This window comes from Hyaena hyaena, unplaced genomic scaffold (assembly GCF_003009895.1).
Source record: "Hyaena hyaena isolate Hyena2069 unplaced genomic scaffold, ASM300989v1 scaffold_332, whole genome shotgun sequence".
Taxonomy (NCBI): Eukaryota; Metazoa; Chordata; class Mammalia; order Carnivora; family Hyaenidae; genus Hyaena; species Hyaena hyaena.
The window spans coordinates 183,354-201,196 of NW_024080964.1; the positions used below are offsets into that span (position 1 = coordinate 183,354).

Consider the following 17,843-nt stretch of genomic DNA (forward strand, 5'->3'; position numbering starts at 1 on the left):
AGCCTGGAGCCTGCTTCGGATTCTGTCTCCCTTTCCCCCCCCCCCCCCCCACTCGTGCTTGGTCTCTCTGTGTCTCAAAAATAAACAGAAAATTTTTTTAAAAAGTAGATTTCTTTTTTTTGTCCAAGATTTAAATTCTAGTTACTTAATATACAATATACTAGTTTCAGGTGTAGGATTTAGTGATTCGTTACTTATATATAATACCCCATGTTCATCACAAGTGTCCTCCTTAATACCCATCACCCATTTAACCTATCACCATGCCCTCCTCCCCTTCACCAACCCTCAGTTTGTTATCTGTAGTTAAAAGTCTGTTTTCTGGTTTGCCCCTTTTGTTTCTTACTCCTGTGTTCATCTGTTACATTTCTTAAAGTCTACATATGAGTGAAATCATACGGTATTTGTCTTTCTTTGAATGACTTATTTTGCTTAGCCTAATACTCTCTAGCTCCATCTACGTGGTGGCAAATGGTAAGATTTCATTCTTTTTAATGGCCAAATAATATTCTGTCATACATATAAACTCCTTTTTTCTTTTTTGATTTTTTTTTTTAAGTTTTATTTATTTCTGAGAGAGAGTAGGAGAGGGGCAGAGAGAGAGGGAGAGAGAAAATCCCAAGCAGGCTCCACTCTGTCAGCACAGAGCCTGATGTGGGGCTCAAACTCATGTACCGTAAGATCGTGACCTGAGCTGAGATCAAGAGTCTGAAGCTTAACCGACTGAACCACCCAGGCATCCCTATATGCCACAACTTCTTTATCCATTCATCGGTCAGTGGACATTTGGGCTCTTTCCGTGATTTGGGTATTGTTGATAGCACTGCTGTAAACATCAAGGTGGATGTATCCTTTTGAATCAGTGATTTGGTATCCTTGGGTAAATACCCAGTAGTGCAATTGCTGAATCATAGGGTAGTTCTATTTTTAACTTTTTGAGAAACCTCCATACTGTTTTCCAGAGTGGCTATACGAGTTTCCATTCCCACCAACAGTGTAAAAGTGTCCCCCTTTTCTCTGAATCCTCTCCAACATCTGTGTTCTGTGTTGTTAATTTAAGCCATTCTGAGAGGTGTGAGGTGGTATCTCATTGTAGTTTTGATTTATATTTCCCTGATGATGAGTGATATTGAGCATCTTTTCATGTGTTTGTTAGCCATCTGTATGTCTGGGAGGGTATTTCTTTTACAAAGTCATATCTGTGGGATCTGCTATACAGTATTTCTATTTGCATTTTTCAATTATGTTATTTTGGGGATCTCTCTATTTTAGGCAAATATAGATTTATCTCATTTTGTTTAGTGAACACATATTATTCTGTAGTATGGATGTTAATTTAAATAAATCCCACATTGATGGACATTGAGGTTATTTTCAGATCTTGCTGCAATGAAAATCTATGTATAATATGTTCCTGACAGTGGAATCTATAGGCCAGAGGGTATATATACATATCTCTGTATGTATGTACGTGTATAATTTTAACTGATATCATCATATTAGCCTAATCAGATTAGTTTTCAATCCTTCTAATAGAGTACCTATTTTTTTAGATATACGTTTGGTATTACCAGCTTTTTAATTTTTATTAAAACAGAAAGAAAATATTTTAAATTGTATGTTTTAAATTGGTGAGCTATTTTACATCTTTATATATTTATCAGCTGTATATGAATGCCTGTTTTTAATAATTCAGTGATTATATATATATACATACATATATATATATACACACACACATAGACACACACCTTCATCATTTATATATATACACACACATAGACACACACTTGGACTAATAACTATTTCAGAAAAACTTGTAAGGTTCTGTAAGGTAAATCTTTTCCCATTGACTTCCTTTGTAAATTTCTATTGGAAAAATAGTACTTAGTTGCCATATTTTAGCCATTTTATTTTAGATGATGATTTGTAAAGATGGCTAACCCTATATTAGACTGGTAATTTTGATGTTTTTGCCAGTGTATTTACTAACCTCATAACTTCTCCATTGTAAATTTTTTCCTGCTCTGAGATATCCTTTCTACTCTCTTTTTTTTTTTTTTTTTTTTTTTTTTACAAATAGTTTATTGTCAAATTAGTTTCTACTTTCTACTCTCTTTTATTCTTTTATAGACTATAGGAGTTTTTCCTTTTCCTGTAGGGATACCCAGACTTACCATTAGAACTTGTACATTTTGGTTTATTAAAACCTGAACTACAGAGTACTTAACATACATAAGTGGAAAATGGTTCACTTCTTTGGTGTATTAAGATAATATATAAATACATTAGTGGTTCTATATTACTTTTTTTTTTTTTTTTAATTTATTTCTAGGAGAGAGAGAGAGACAGCGTGAGTAGGGGAGGGTCAGAGAGAGAGGGAGTCACAGACTGAAACAGGCTCCAGGCTCTGAGCTGGCAGTCAGCACAGAGCCCGACGCGGGGCTCAAACCCACGAACCACGAGATCATGACCTAAGCGAAAGTCGGACGCTTAACCGACTAAGCCACCCAGGCGCCCCTCCATATTACTTTTCCAGTGTAAATTTTTTCATCCCTTTTATCTGAACAAATGAGCATAAGAGGACAATACCAAAACCCATCTTAAAGCCTTAAAGCCTTTGGCTTCCTCAGCTTTGATTTTGTGGCATAATGTTTGGATTAAATCATTACTCGCTTTCATACAGTGACATGTAGTATATGTAACATGAAAGTATATAAAATGAATGTTTCCTTTGTCCCCTGTGTAGATATGATAAAAGTGAATTGTTGTGGTTCAGTGTAATTTTTTATGCGTATCGCAGTAATGTGCAACAAATTCTGGCCTTTTTATGTATAAAGTTTTATTTGAGTTTTCTAGAGAGTCCTTTGTTTATACTTTTTGATACTAATTTTTTATGAAATGTTATTTAGAATTAATCTAAACTATGGCAAACCTTTTAATATATTTTGCATTAAATTAATAATGATCTACGATTTGCATAGTAATTCAACTGTTTAACTATAAAATTGAAATATGGTCAAATGTACTGGAAAAATTGAAAATTGTATGTTTTGTTTGGATTTGCTCCAGAAGTCCTATGGGCGAGATAGAGTTTTAGTGAGTGTTTTATACTATGGAAAAAAATAACTAAAGAAAATATGTAACATCTGTTAGGTCAATTATGGCCTAAATTTTTTTAAACACATGGCTGAAATTGTTCCTGCTTCTCTTCCAAATTTGTGTTTATAAAATAGTTTTGCTGCTACCCATGGGACCAACACTTGCCTACATATATATTTGCCTTTGGGCAATTAATGTGCACTTCATTGGCTAGACACAATCCCACACACTTTTGAACAACACAAAAATGATATTAACAACCCCATTCTAGCTTCTTTTTTTTTTTTTAATTTAAATTCAAGTTAGTTAATATAGTGTAGTCTTTGCTTCGGGAGTAGAATCCAGTTATTCATCTCTTACATATGACACCCAGTGTTTATCCCAAAAAGTACCTTCCTTAATGCCCATCACCCTTTTAGTCCATCCCCCTACCCACCTCCCCTCCAACAACCCTCAGTTAGTTCTCTGTATTTAGGAGTCTCTTATGGTTTGCCTCCCTCTCTCCATTCTAATTTCTTGTGTTAATTTTTGAGAAAGGAATATTTTATTTTTCGGATGCTCTAAAGCATTACAGTATAGAGACGCAATAGTATGGTAAGGTTTTAGTATTATCTTTCTTTCTCTTAGATTAAATCTCTCTTTATAATTTGGAATAGTGGGGAACTGTTTAACTCTTTTAAGATTGTTGGGGTTTTTTGGATTATAATGGTAATAGTTGTTATAAAATTCTAATATCTGTTACACAAATGTTTGTTGCTTTTTAAAATGTGTTTTCTTTATTAAGAATGCTACATTGCAAGCAGAGAAGCAAGCACTGAAAACTCAACTGAAGCAACTTGAGACACAGAACAATAATTTGCAGGCTCAGATTCTTGCACTTCAGAGGCAGACGGTATCATTACAGGAACAGAATACTACTCTTCAAACACAGAATGCGAAGCTTCAGGTTGTAATGTAATATTTGGGGATGTGCAACCAGATGTTTGAATTATGCTCTTAAAATAAGGATAACTGGACATGGTAACATTGTTTCTTAGTGAGTGTATTTAATGGGAGATAATGGGCGATAAACTCTATTTAGTGCTATACCAGACTTCAGATTACAACAGTTTTTAAAATGTCAGCCTCTAAATGTTAACTAATAAATTCATTCAATGAACAAAAAAAAGTAATTTTCTCTTTATTTAAAATATTAAAAAACTATTTTTATATTTTAAAATTTTTATTTAAAATACTTTTATTATTTAAATTATTTAAGTACATTTATTTACGAGAATGCACAGGGCCATAGTGAAGCACAACAGCTGCATGAGGAGCCAGGGGAGCTGCAGCAGCACCTGCCAGAAAGGCTCAGCATTAAAAAAATAAATAAGCAAAATAAAATACTTAGTTAAAATATAATTTCATCTTTATTTTATTTATATTTACTTAATGGCCTTTTACCTGTTTCAGCAAGTTGATTGTAATTAAGCAGAAACCCTTGCTTTAGAGAATGGTTGCAACATATCATTGCTTATTTCATTTTTACAGCTTTCATATAAGTTATTAGAAAACAACAGAACATGAGAATTTTGTCCTCAGACTTTTCCTTAGTTGAGATCTTGCAATTAATGCTGCAGTATTTTTTCAAATAGAATGATCAGGTCGGGAAATGTGTTAACTATTTGAAACCTCTTAAAGAGCCAGAGGAAAAAAATTCCATCTCCAGATCTGAAAGATCTTTCTGTAACTCTTTTCCAAATGGTAAAACACATGCTAAGTTAATGTAGACTCTTGAGAAAATTTCTAGTTGAAATGTCACAAGTAATTTTTCAGTTCTGTCAACTCAATTTTTAGGAAATGATAAATTAGCATTTTAGATTCTGTACCTTTTCATGAGTGGCATACAAATTGTTTCTAATCACCTTCATTTAAAATAATTCAACCCAAAACATATACATGGTATATATTTCATAATTTTTAATAACATCTGCCAGAAATAAAAATTAAATTGTAGCCTTTTTCTTTGGCATACTTGTAAAAACCACACTTTCTCAGTATGAATATATCTGTTGTGATTTATATAGGACTTCTTAAAGTCAGTATTATCTTTTATATTTTTTATATTGCCATTAGAATTATATTTTGAATAGTTTTTAACGTGGGAAAATTATTTTATCTGTAATAAACACATACCACATATTTGTGTCTTCTCGAAAAATAGGAAGCTATTTATGTCTGATTAACAATATGCTTTCTTATAGGTTGAAAATTCTACCCTTAATTCCCAAAGTACGTCACTTATGAATCAGAATGCACAACTCCTAATCCAGCAGTCTTCTTTAGAAAATGAAAATGAAGCTGTAATCAAAGAGCGAGAAGATCTGAAATCTCTCTATGATTCTCTGATCAAAGATCATGAAAAGCTGGAACTTCTTCATGAACGGCAGGCTTCAGAGTATGAGTCTCTCATCACTAAACATGGAACTCTAAAGTCTGCCCACAAAAATCTTGAAGTAGAACATAAAGACCTTGAAGATCGGTAATTTATTATCTTTTTTAGATAATATAATAAATTTTATGTTAAACAGATCTAAGATAATTTATATAGGAAATTTATCATGTTATCTGATACTCATTAATAAATTACTCTTGTTTTCCTTGTTTCTAAAGTATATCCTTTTTCTAAATAATTATAAACCAAATACTTTGTTTTTTTCCCCAGTTACAATCAGTTACTAAAACGGAAAGGACAGTTGGAAGATTTGGAAAAAACACTGAAAGTAGAACAGGAAAAAATGCTCCTTGAAAATAAAAACCATGAGACTATAGCTGCAGAATATAAGAAACTTTGTGGTGAAAATGATAGGTAATAAATATTCATATATTCTAGTTTTATATTATTCATTACATTCAGAGTATATACTGCCCCTTTGCATTACCATCTGTAAATTAGAATTTTTTTTAATGTCTTGAGCGGGAGAGGGGCAGACACAGAAGGAGACACAGAATCTGAAGCAGGCTCCAGGCTCTGAGCTGTCAGCACAGAGCCCAACTCGGCCACGGACTGTGAGATCATGACCTGAGCCAAAGTCGGACACTTAACCAATTGAGCCACCCAAGGTCCCCCTAGAATTTTTAAAAAGACCCCAGAGCAACAAGTAAATTACCCAACAAAATCATGCAGCTCATTATAAAATGGCTTGAAAACCTGGGTGCCTTGTTTTCTCTTACTGTTTCTCTCTTGATTTATTCAACTAATTAAGTTTTTAAGCCACATTATATAAAGGAATCTTTGTATCTTGATAGCATTTACATGCTCTATTGCTATAGAATGTAATGAAATCTGATTCTTTATGTCTGTCTTTTTGCTAGTCTGGTATCTCAGTTCTTGTCTTTCAAAGTTGCTACAAGTGAGCAGCCTCCTATTTTCTAGCTGACTGATTTGAACTTTTATTTTTAACTGTCTTAGGTATTAATGGTTGTCATATTGCCATGGGGCAATTATTTTTTAAATTGTAGCTTTGGAAAAATCAAAACTTGCCAACTGGTAATCAGCCTGCTTTATAAGGGTACATTTCAAAAGGTTTTTAGAAACCTTTGAAAGTTTAAGCAGCCTGAACATTGGCACTGCATTTAGAATCTTAACCATAGGTGAAGTGCTAAAAGGCAGCACAAAAAAATTCAAATGAAGGTCATTCATTGACTGTTGTCCTATTATGAATTTAATATAATCCATTTTTTAATTCCTTTTCTTTTCCTTTACAAAAAAAATCCCTCTAAGTTTCTAGTTTTTAATTTACTAATAGTTATAACTAGAAATAGTGTACTAGGGGATTTGAACTTCAGTAAGCTCAGCACCAAGCTAGAATCAAGAAGGATCCATCTTTAAGGTATGTTCAGTAGAAGACCAAATTGTGACAAATTATAGAATACAAAGACAGGGTCTTTTTTAATTTTTTTAAATGTTTTATTATTTATTTTTGAATGAGAGAGAAAGTGCAGGCAGGGGAGGGGCAGAGAGAGGAGGAGGCACAGAATCAAAAGCAGCTCCAGGCTCTGAGCCCTCACCACAGAGCCCTACCCAGGCCTCAAACCCACAAGCTGTGAGATCATGACCTGAGCCAAAGTTGGACACTCAACCGACTGAGCCTCCCAGGTGCCCCATGACAAGGTCTTTTTTTAAATTTTTTTTTTACACACATAACATTGGGGAAGGCATTTAGTGTCAAAGCCCCATCTTGAACCTAACCTTGTTGGGTTTTGCAACAAACTGGGACAGTTGGTGAGCTTGGATAGGCATTCTAGGAATCTAATTTTATTCATTACTGAGTAGCCTTCTGAGAAAGAGCTTAGCCTAAATGATAAGAAATTGAGTATGATGATCTTGAATGAGAAGATTCTGCAGGTTTGAAAGGGAAGGGTGATTCTCAGCATTCTCTGTCTCTCAAAGCTGTTCTATACCAGCGTTTATGCATTCATGTCTATGTTGTAAAGGAAGAAAAGGCTTTAAGCAAAACCTTGAAAGAGCTCTTTCACCAAAAAAAAAAAAAAAAAAAGACTTATCTGAAAAACAATAGTTTGTTTATCCATTGAATTTTAGAATTTTAAAATTCTCTATGAAATCTAAACTGGATTGGTTATTGTCTCTTTTGTCCTTTAATCTATTTATTTTCTTATTAGTACTTCACATTTTAATGATAAAATTATAAGTGTCTTTACTTCTTAAACATTTAAATGCTGGAAGATGTCAAGGGAAGAGTAGTCTGAATTTTTTTAATCGAGTTTTACAGAATAGATTATTTTTGAAGAGTTTAGTCACTGGCAAAAGAGCCTTTTATATTCTCTAAATATGTCTGTGATCCACAGTATTTTCACATTGTGTAAATTACAGTGAAAGCTATTAAGGAATCTAATTCTATTTCTGTCATGATTTCTAATTATAGGTTGAACCATACATATAATCAGCTTGTAAAAGAAACTGAAGTTTTACAGACTGACCATAAAAACTTGAAAAGTCTTCTAAATAATTCCAAACTGGAACAAACAAGATTAGAAGCTGAATTTTCAAAGCTAAAGGAACAGTACCAACAGTTGGACATCACATCCACCAAGCTAAATAACCAGTGTGAGGTGAGCTTTACCAGGTTTCTTCCTTTTAGGAGTCAAGACATGCCTAAAAAGTAAACAATCATATTAAAATGATGATAGCAATATATATTTGGTGGGGTATTTCTAAAAGAAGTGATCAGGGATCATTGAAATTCACAACTAATTCAGAAAAACCTCTGTTATTATTAATATCAACATTGTTTACTATTACTTTAAGCGTATGTGTCCAGATACTTTGAAAATGTAAAATTGTGCCCTTGTTGAATGAAAAAATGTTTATTTACCCCCTAGCATGTACTAGGGGTAAACCAAAGAGGTAAAAATCTCTCCCTTGGTGGAGCTTATATTTTGGTGGAAGGAAATAGACAATAAACACAAGTAACTGAAATACATAGTGTTTCAGTGTTTTGTAACATGGCTATATAGCACTTTACTCTAAAACTTGGTGGTGTAAAGCAAACATTTATTAGGCTCACCAATCTGTGGATCAGAATTTGGATAGGGATAGTGGGAACAGTTTATCGCTGCTTCACTTGCCACTGGGCCCCCAGCCTGAAGATGAAAGGCTGAATGCATGTTTGGTAGCTGATGCTGGCTTTCATCTGGAGGCATCAGTTTTCTCTCTACATGGTGTCTCCAGGAGGGCTGGTTGGGGCTTTCTCATAACATGGTGAGAATGAGACAGAAGCCATCTCTGCTTTGATGATCAAACCTCAGAAGTCATGCAGCATCACTTCCCCTGCATTCTATTCACTGAGGCAGTCAAAGTCTCATTCAGATTCAAGGGAGAGAGGAAATAGACTCAGCCTCTTGGTGGAGAATGGCAAGATTCTGCAGAGCATATGGACTGGCAATACTGCTCTACCTGTTTTGAAAATTAGTCTGCAATATATGGGATGTTACAAAGTAGATAAGTTAGGTAAAATGAAGGTAAAAATGAAGTAGGGTAAAGGGGGATATGGAAGACTTTCAGGGTGAATGAAGAAGTATAGATTGAGATTTTAATAGTCATCTTTGAACAAAGATAACTTTATTCAGAGTAAAACAGGAGAGTCATTTGCGCATTTTGAACCGAAATGACGTTGGCCTTATGTATACAGTTCTGTTCTTAACATAAGTCCATGATCTCTTTGTTTTTTAGGTTTTATTTATTTTTCTTAAAGTTTGTTTATTTATTTTGAGAGACGGTGTACGTGTGCACAGAGAGAGAAGGAGAGAGAGAGAATCCCAACCAGACTCCGTGCTGTCAGTGCAGAGCCCCGTGTGGGACTCGAACTCACAAACTGTGAGATCATGATCTTAGCAAAAATCAAGAGTCGGACACTTAGCCACCTGAGCCACCCAGGCACCCCCATGCCTCTCTTTTGATGGTTTGATAAAGCAATACAAGTTCTAAAATATAAACGGATACTGAAAACCTTAGATAACCCTTAAATTTTATTGGTTGGTCCCCAAATCATTGATGTTTGAATATAGCTTAACACCTGAATTTCATGGCACTTTTAAGAAACAAGCACTTAAGCTAACCTTTAAAGGAAAATAGGAATAGATTTTCAGAAAAGTAATACTTAGAAGCTTTTTGTCTGAAATGATAAACCAATAGAAAGAAAAATTAGTTTAATAAAAATCATATACATATAATTACCCAACAAGGCTCAAAAAGCACAGAATATTCATTCTGCCTGTGATTTTTAAAAGTCTAAGTAAAATATAAATGGAATGATGGACTTAGAGAAGGAGGAATGGGACAAATCAATTCCCTAAGAAACAATAAAATTGGGCAGAATTGTCAAAAACATTCCAGGACTTTGGACCTCAAGGAAGGGTATGCAACAAAGTGAGAAGCATTTATTCAAGAAAAGCTATTCAACTTTGGATAGGAACTCTGGTTGTCTGAGGCATTTTATCTTGTGATTTCTCCCATTCCCTCTCCCATTCCCCTCTCCCATTCCCCTCCCTAGTTCCAACACTTGGTAGTTCAGGTGAAGGGCGTACTGTGAAAACAATCAACTTTGCTACCAGAGCAAACTGATTTGATTTGAGCAGAGCATAAAAAAGTCCCCATTCCCAGGAGAGTTGTCAAAAGTCAACTCTCAGATGACTTGAGGTTGGAATATTGGTTGGGGCAAGTAATAGATTGGGAAATTTGTCAAAAATTGGGAGAGCCAAGGAATGAGACACTCAGCCATAGTGAATCTTGATAAAGTTTTTACATGACACTGGTGGTGTGGAAAGCTGTCCAGGAGAGACCAGAAAGGGCCTTGACGACCTACTTATCTCTGGCTGATTGTCCTAACCCAGTTAAGTGTTAACTCTTGGCTAAGGGCTAAGTCCTATAATAACATGATTTAGAGGGAGTGAGAAAATGAATCCATAGTGTTAGAAGCCAGGATAGCAATTAATCTTTGTGGGAAGGGATGGTTATTGGAATATGGTTAATGAGCTGTTCTTGATCAGTATGCTGGTTGCACACATGTGTTCCCTTTGCTCTAATTCACTGAGCTGTATCTACTTTAAATTTCTTCCCTTTTCTATATATATACTTGATCAGTTGTCTATTGACACAGTAATTAATGTTGTATAACAACATAGAACCTTTGGTAATAGACAGTAAACATTTATTTTTGCTTATGATCTATGGATTGGCTGAGCAGATTTGCTGATAACAGTTATTGGTGTGGACCAAGATCATTTGATCTTGGAGGTTGATCCTACATCTGCATTTAAATGGCACATGCTCTGAGGGTGGGCTGGTTGGCCTAGGGTGGCCCCAGCTGGCATAACTCTTCTCTCTGCCACGTGATCTCTTATCATCCAGCAGGATTCCAAGTGGAAGCACATAAGGCTTCTTGAGGCCTAGGCCTGGGGCTTCCATCACCGCCACTTCCTTCCCGTGGCCAAAGGCTTTCCAAATTCAAAGAGAGAAAATAAGCTCCACTATTTAATGGTAAAAGTACAAAGTCACAGCACAAGAAAGTGTAGGTACAGGGAGGAGAATAACTGCATGTTACAGGCATATGTACATATAAAGTACACAAGGTACTTTACATATGTTATTTAATCCTTGCAACAGTCTGGGGTATTCTCGTTTTATAGATGAGGTCATTAAAGCCCACTTCTGCATTGATTCATAGCTCCTTAAATAGAAGGCCAAGTAACATTCGGACTAGAAGTTAAACGGTTTGAAGAAAGCAGGTGTTTGTGGAACTAGATAATTTGTTATATGTTATTTAAGCCCACTATTTGTAAGAATTTTAAAAAATGTGTGTACCACACATAACTCACTATTTTAGTTGTCATAACTAAAATAATTACTCAGGTTCTGATCAAAGTGCAACCATCTAATTGTTCAAGTAGCAGAAGACTTAAGTCTTTGTGAAGCACTTTTTATTTTTCAGATGTTTTGGGTGATTTATATTAAATGTAAGTGTTAATTTGTTTTAAATGTTTGTATTTAAACAGTTGCTAAGTCAACTTAAGGGAAATTTAGAAGAAGAAAATCGACATCTGCTAGATCAAATTCAGACATTAATGCTACAAAACAGAACACTATTGGAACAAAATATGGAAAGCAAGGATCTCTTTCATGTTGAACAAAGACAATACATGTAGGTACCAAATTTTACAATATTACTTATCATTTTATCATTGCCACCCAGTGACAGTCACGGCTATTGTTTTTTAATTTTCAACATTACTATTTCTCTGTATATTTTTTTGAATGCTTATGTTCCAGGCACTATGCTAGTATAACCACAAATACTAACATAAAAACACATAGGTCTTACTCTCAGGAACTAGTAACATAAAGCAAGAAATACAAATAATTGCTATAATGGAAGTATGTATATGAGGCCATAGAAATATAACAAATATGGGGGTGAAGGAGTAACTGTCTAAGAGAGGCAAGATGGACTTTCAAAAGATGGTTACCAAAGTTGAGACTTAAAAGAGGCTTATGGGAGTTTGCCTGAGGAAGACATACCAGGCCAAGAGAGCACAAATGAAGTAACATGGAGTTGTAATGAAGGTGTGTTATGGTATGGTCTAGTACCTAAAATTTAATAGTTCTTCCTAGAGCAAAATTGAGGAAGGAGAAGCAATAGAGAAGAGATTGAAAACTTAGGAGCCATTTCACAAAGGTTTTTCTATGCCATACAAAGGAGTTGTTGAAAAAATTGAGCAGGGGAGTAAAATGATTAGGGTGTGTGTGTGTGTGTGTTAAGGCACTGTGTTTTAAGTGTGTTAAGTGTGTTTTAAGGCACTGATGACATTTTAGAGTTTGGATTGGAGGTTCTGAGAATAGAGACAAGGAGTAAATTTTAGAAAGACTGTTGCAATAATCTAGTGAAACAATTCACAAGCAATGGTAGTTGAGATTAAATATGAGCTGTAAGAGATAGAATTGACAAGGCTTAATATTGGTAAGTTATGCCTCCATTAAGTGGAGGGATCTGGTAAATTAGGGATTTGGGCCTGAGCAGTTCAGTGGATGGTCTTTACTTTACACCAAGATTCAGCTTTGTTAAATTCTTTTCATTTCCTGTTCCCTCCCTAAATGAAAAACACCACAGTTTAATAGAAATAACACAGATGATGAAATGAAGCATCTCTTAATCTATTTGATGGTGAGCTAGGGCACATAAGAAATCAGTTTTCTTATAAAATTTGGGGCAGGGAACATGATCTCTATATTAACACAGGTGTTTATGGAGCAAAAGGCAGAGTTTGCATGAGCTCTTAAGATAAATGCATAACTTCAAAGAAATTCCACATTTGTGGCTGGCCACTTTGGACTACACCTTCAATCCTTTCAGGGGTATGTATGCCTTTACTCTCTGCAATAGAGGTCTTTTAGCAGTAAGTGTATGTAAAGCCCTTTGAGTTTTCTGTCCCTTAAGCAAAGGCATTTTCCAAAATTTTATCTCCTTAACATTCTGGTTTTCAGGGAATAATACATTTCCAAAGTTTCAGTAATTGTATCTGTATAGGTGACTTAGAAATATTAGTATCTACTCTGACTTTTTGAATTTATTTTTTTTAATGTTTATTTATTTATTTTGGGAGAGTGGGGGGGGGAGGGAAGAGAGAGAGAGAGGGAGAGAGAGAGAATCCCAAGCAGGCTCTACACTGTCAGCAAAGAGCTCAAAGAAGGGCTTGCTCACATGAACCATGAGAGCATGACCTGAGCCAAAATCAAGTCAGACACATAACTGGCTGAGCCATGCAGGCACTTCTGAGTTTTTGAATTTAAATTAAAAATACTAATCTTATATGTCAGACAGTTTTAGCTGAATGCCTCTGTCACATGGTCCTAGCAGAAGTGACAGTGAACAGGTAGGACTTGGAAGTTCCTGATGATATTTCAGCAGATAAAAAGAGAAAACAATTAGGAAGTATAGACCATCTGCAGTTGTGCTCTGCTGTAACTGTTGGCAACACCTTTTCACAAACCATCTTCAAAAAATTCTTTCAAATCTATTCGTTCTGGTTCCTACTACCCTAATTCAGCCTAACAGCTGAACTAGACTGACTACTTCATTAGCCTCTTGGATGCTTTCTTTACCTCCATCCTTTTTGATACATTCTATTTCATTATGGAGTTAAGGGGACCTAAGGCAAAGATTTCATAATGTCACTTTGTTTTGTTTTTTTAAATTTTTTTAAATGTTTGTTTATTTTTGAGAAACAGAGAGAGAGTGTGAGCAGGGGAGGCGCAGAGAGAGAGGGAGACACAGAATCTGAAGCAGGCTTCAGTCTCTGAGCTGTTAACACAAATCCTGATGCGGGGCTCGAACTCAGGAACTGTGAGATCATGACCTGAGCCGAAGTCAGACAGTTAACCGACTGAGCCACCCAGGCGCCCTTCATAATGTCACTTTGTAATGAAACCTTCATTGCTTCGATTTCCTGTTGAGCAAAATCTAAACCTGAAAATCCCTCACTGCTTCCCCTCAACTAAACTGCTTAATTTAGCATTCTTATCAGTCTGCTAATACGGGCATTTTCTCCACAAAGCTTTCTTTGGTCATCCATGATAGAAATATTTTGCCTTTGTAAGTTCTTTTATACTTAGACACTGCTTTTATTTTGGCACCACTACTGCCTTGGATTTTAATGGTCATTTATGTATATATGTTCTCTCTCCTACTGTATTATAAGCAGAGTTGAGCTACTTATAATTTACCTTTATATAGTCTCTGTGTCTTCCTCATTGTAGATGATCACTAAATGTTTCTGAATAAACAACATCGCAGTGAGGTATCAGGTTTTTTTAGAAAGATCATTTTACTTTGGTCTGTGATCTTTGATGTTTCCCTATATAATAGATACTAACAAGAACATAAATGACACTAAAATGTGGTGAAACTAGTGTATTCATGTATTGCTAGAGGCAGGAAATAGTTTTTTAGACATAAATTAAACCTAAATAACTCTGCCATAAAGGAAAAAAAGTCTGTTTGCATGAAGATGCAATTACAAGATAACTTATATCTACAGTTGTAAGAAAACTATTGAAAACTTTTTTACTTACATAAATTATACTAAATCAAAAATGATGTGATATACTTAAGATCCAAGGAGAATAGTCACTGTTGATATAATGTTGCTTAATAGCTGTTAAAAGATGTTGCGAGAATTCCTTTGTCATGATGAGAATGTAATATGGAGATTTTTCCTCAAACAAATAAATTATATTAAAGAATTCTATATCCTTTTATTAAATAAGTTTGAAAATATAAAGAAAAGAAGAAACTTGGGAAAAATCCCATTGTTAGTATGTAGTAAATTCTTAGTTGTCAACTATGGTATCTGTATTTGTTTATGTTTTGGAGAGAAATTGGATTCTATTCACAAAATAATTTAATATGCATACATAACTGTACAAAATACAGTACATGTCCTAAAATGGAATTTTTATTTTTATAGTGATAAGTTAAATGAATTAAGACGACAAAAGGAGAAATTAGAAGAGAAAATAATGGATCAATACAAATTTTATGACCCATCTCCCCCTAGAAGGTACTGTTAACCAGATTTTACTCATTTTTATTTTGGAAAAAAGTTAAGACTTCTATTTTGTGAGAGATTTATATTTGAATTTTAGACTGATAAGAGTTTTTTAAATTATTCTATTAGGAGGGGCAACTGGATTACTCTAAAAATGAGAAAATTGATAAAGTCTAAGAAAGATATTAATCGAGAACGTCAGAAATCTCTAACATTAACACCTACCCGTTCAGACTCCAGTGAAGGATTTCTTCAACTCCCCCATCAAGATAGCCAAGATAGTTCTTCAGTAGGCTCAAACTCTTTAGAAGATGGCCAAACTATGGGGACCAAGAAAAGCAGCAGTGAGTGCTTAAACTCTTTAAACATTTGTGATGTCTTGTATTGCTTTAAAGTGAATCCTTTTGAAAGATTTCTTTTAGCTTATAACTTCAGCAGTTGGGGTAATAGTCTGATGAATGCATTTCTTTTTTTTTTTTTAACTCTATATGATTATAAAATTCACATTTAGTGAATGAAGTACTGCATAATCACATGATTTTCTATATTATGTGTTTAGAGATACAGCAAACACACAGTTACCATTATTTAGCTAGGAAGGTAAAACAAGTGTCGAAAGAACATTGAAATAAGATCCAGAATATCTCTGCCACTTGTTAGTTCTGTTTATATGAGCACACTTTTCACCTTTGTGTCATACTGCACAGAGTGACTGTGAAGAGCAAGTGAGAAACATTTATAAGCGCATCTTGAGCTCATTACTTATGAGCTTATTTGTAACTAAATAGAATAAGACATTTTATAATGGAGTTCTATTTACATACTTCAGTGTCAAATTGGAGTAAAGTTACTTTGGGGAGAAGCAAAGAAAAATAGATATGAATCGTAAGAGAATGTTATTCAGTGATTTAGAAGTAATTGAAGGCTATAAAAATTATTGAGTGATTACTTGGTAAAGAATCAATTAAAGTAGATGTGGAGATATAAGTTTGCATAAAATTTATAATCTGTGTATAAACATAATTTTTAATTACAAATATAGAAGTATTACCTCATAACATGTCCTATATAATTCATGATCTTTTTATTTTATTACTAGTTTGCTTAACTAAATAAGAGCAAAGTAAAACCCTGAAGAAGTATATTTTGCGAGAAAGAGAAAAGAATAAACCTCTTTACAGTATGTGAACAAGATAACTTTGAATCCACTATCAACAGTCACTAAATTTAAAAATACATATTTATATTTATATCTATATGAAATATATTTACATATATGTGTATATGTATATATAATCTCACTGCTATTCTTCTGAAGTAAATAGGCAAAAACTGCTACTACTTCCCCCAGGGGTAGTCTCTTTCTTTATTGCAACTCCCAAAACACTCAAAAAACTATAGTGTTTTGTCCTATCTTATCCCCTATAATTCCAGGGGAATTATCTCTGAAAAGACAGTATTTTAGGGTGTAGGAGATTAGGCATTCATTATAAGGTATATTTCAGAATACAACTTATAACACCCTAAGAACTCGAATCCATAAGTATTCATGCATACATACGTGTGTGTGTGTATTAGTCTCAAGAAGGTTGTTAAATTCTTGTTATTAAATCCCACACAAGATTATTATTACCTGGTTGTTGTTGTTTTTTAATCTATTCTTATCAGCCAAATCTACATGAAATCTCTGAGCATTCTTAAGAAATCATCAGGTTTACCTTAAAAAGATGCCAGATAATTCAGTTTAATCTGCTACCTTTAGATATAAACTACCTGACATCTTATTAAATGAACAATAGAAATAGGTCTACTTATTTTTTTTTTCAATTAAAGAAAGATATTTCATAAGGGATTGATTTTTTTAAGTAAACTCTATGCCCAACGTGGGGCTTGAACTCATAATCCTGAGATGCTCTACCGACTGAGCCATCCAGGCACCCTAAAGGAAAGATGTTTCAATTCAGGTATGATAATATACACAAGAAAGGCATGACAGTCTTTTTTGAGGTCATCTTGCCTGTTTTAAATACAAATCTGACATTCCTGCATACTCCCTGTCAAAATATCCAGAAGAAGGATCAGAAGGCAGTAATACTCTCCTTTCCTGCATTTGTTCAGTTTTAGAATTTTTTAAATAAACATAAAACCCAACAATGTTAATGTTCCCTTAATTTATCTACAAACTAGTTGACATAAGAAGGATCACATTCCACCATTGACAAATTTAAAACTCCTTTTTCCTGTCTGTTTTTGGAAGAGTGTCTGTCAGTAAAGCAGTCTTTGGAAACAGTTGAAACAGAAGTATCTAAATAAGACAACATGTGCATGCTGCAACCATCCAGCTTTGTTTTAGCTAAGTGTCCATTTTTACATTGTTTTCAGTTCATTTCTTTTTTAAGTCATTAAAAACAGCTGTGTTTACCAAGATAGAAAAGAAATAGGCCAAATTAAAAGCTTAAATGAATCATGATTGTTCCTAATCAAGTAAGTTAAAAAACTGTATGTCCATTGCATTCTCCTTAATGGATGACACTTGTCAGTTTCTTGGAAGAACTTTGATTATTTACAAGATGACAGCAAACCTTGAGAAGCAGCATTGTTTTTAAGGCTATGTACAATGTGCTCTTAAGTCTTTATTC

General features: G+C 34.3%; 1 protein-coding gene across 1 annotated transcript in view; it reads left to right on the forward strand.

Annotated features, from left to right (window-relative positions):
* CCDC88A (coiled-coil domain containing 88A) overlaps window positions 1-17,843 on the forward strand; it is a 141,801-nt gene that overhangs the window by 109,532 nt on the left and 14,426 nt on the right. Inside the window, exons 19-25 of the mRNA XM_039249199.1 lie at window positions 3,887-4,048; window positions 5,346-5,623; window positions 5,807-5,950; window positions 8,028-8,214; window positions 11,656-11,801; window positions 15,124-15,216; window positions 15,334-15,548. Of these exons, the coding sequence (XP_039105130.1) occupies window positions 3,887-4,048; window positions 5,346-5,623; window positions 5,807-5,950; window positions 8,028-8,214; window positions 11,656-11,801; window positions 15,124-15,216; window positions 15,334-15,548 (1,225 nt within the window). The remainder of the gene's footprint in view (window positions 1-3,886; window positions 4,049-5,345; window positions 5,624-5,806; window positions 5,951-8,027; window positions 8,215-11,655; window positions 11,802-15,123; window positions 15,217-15,333; window positions 15,549-17,843) is intronic.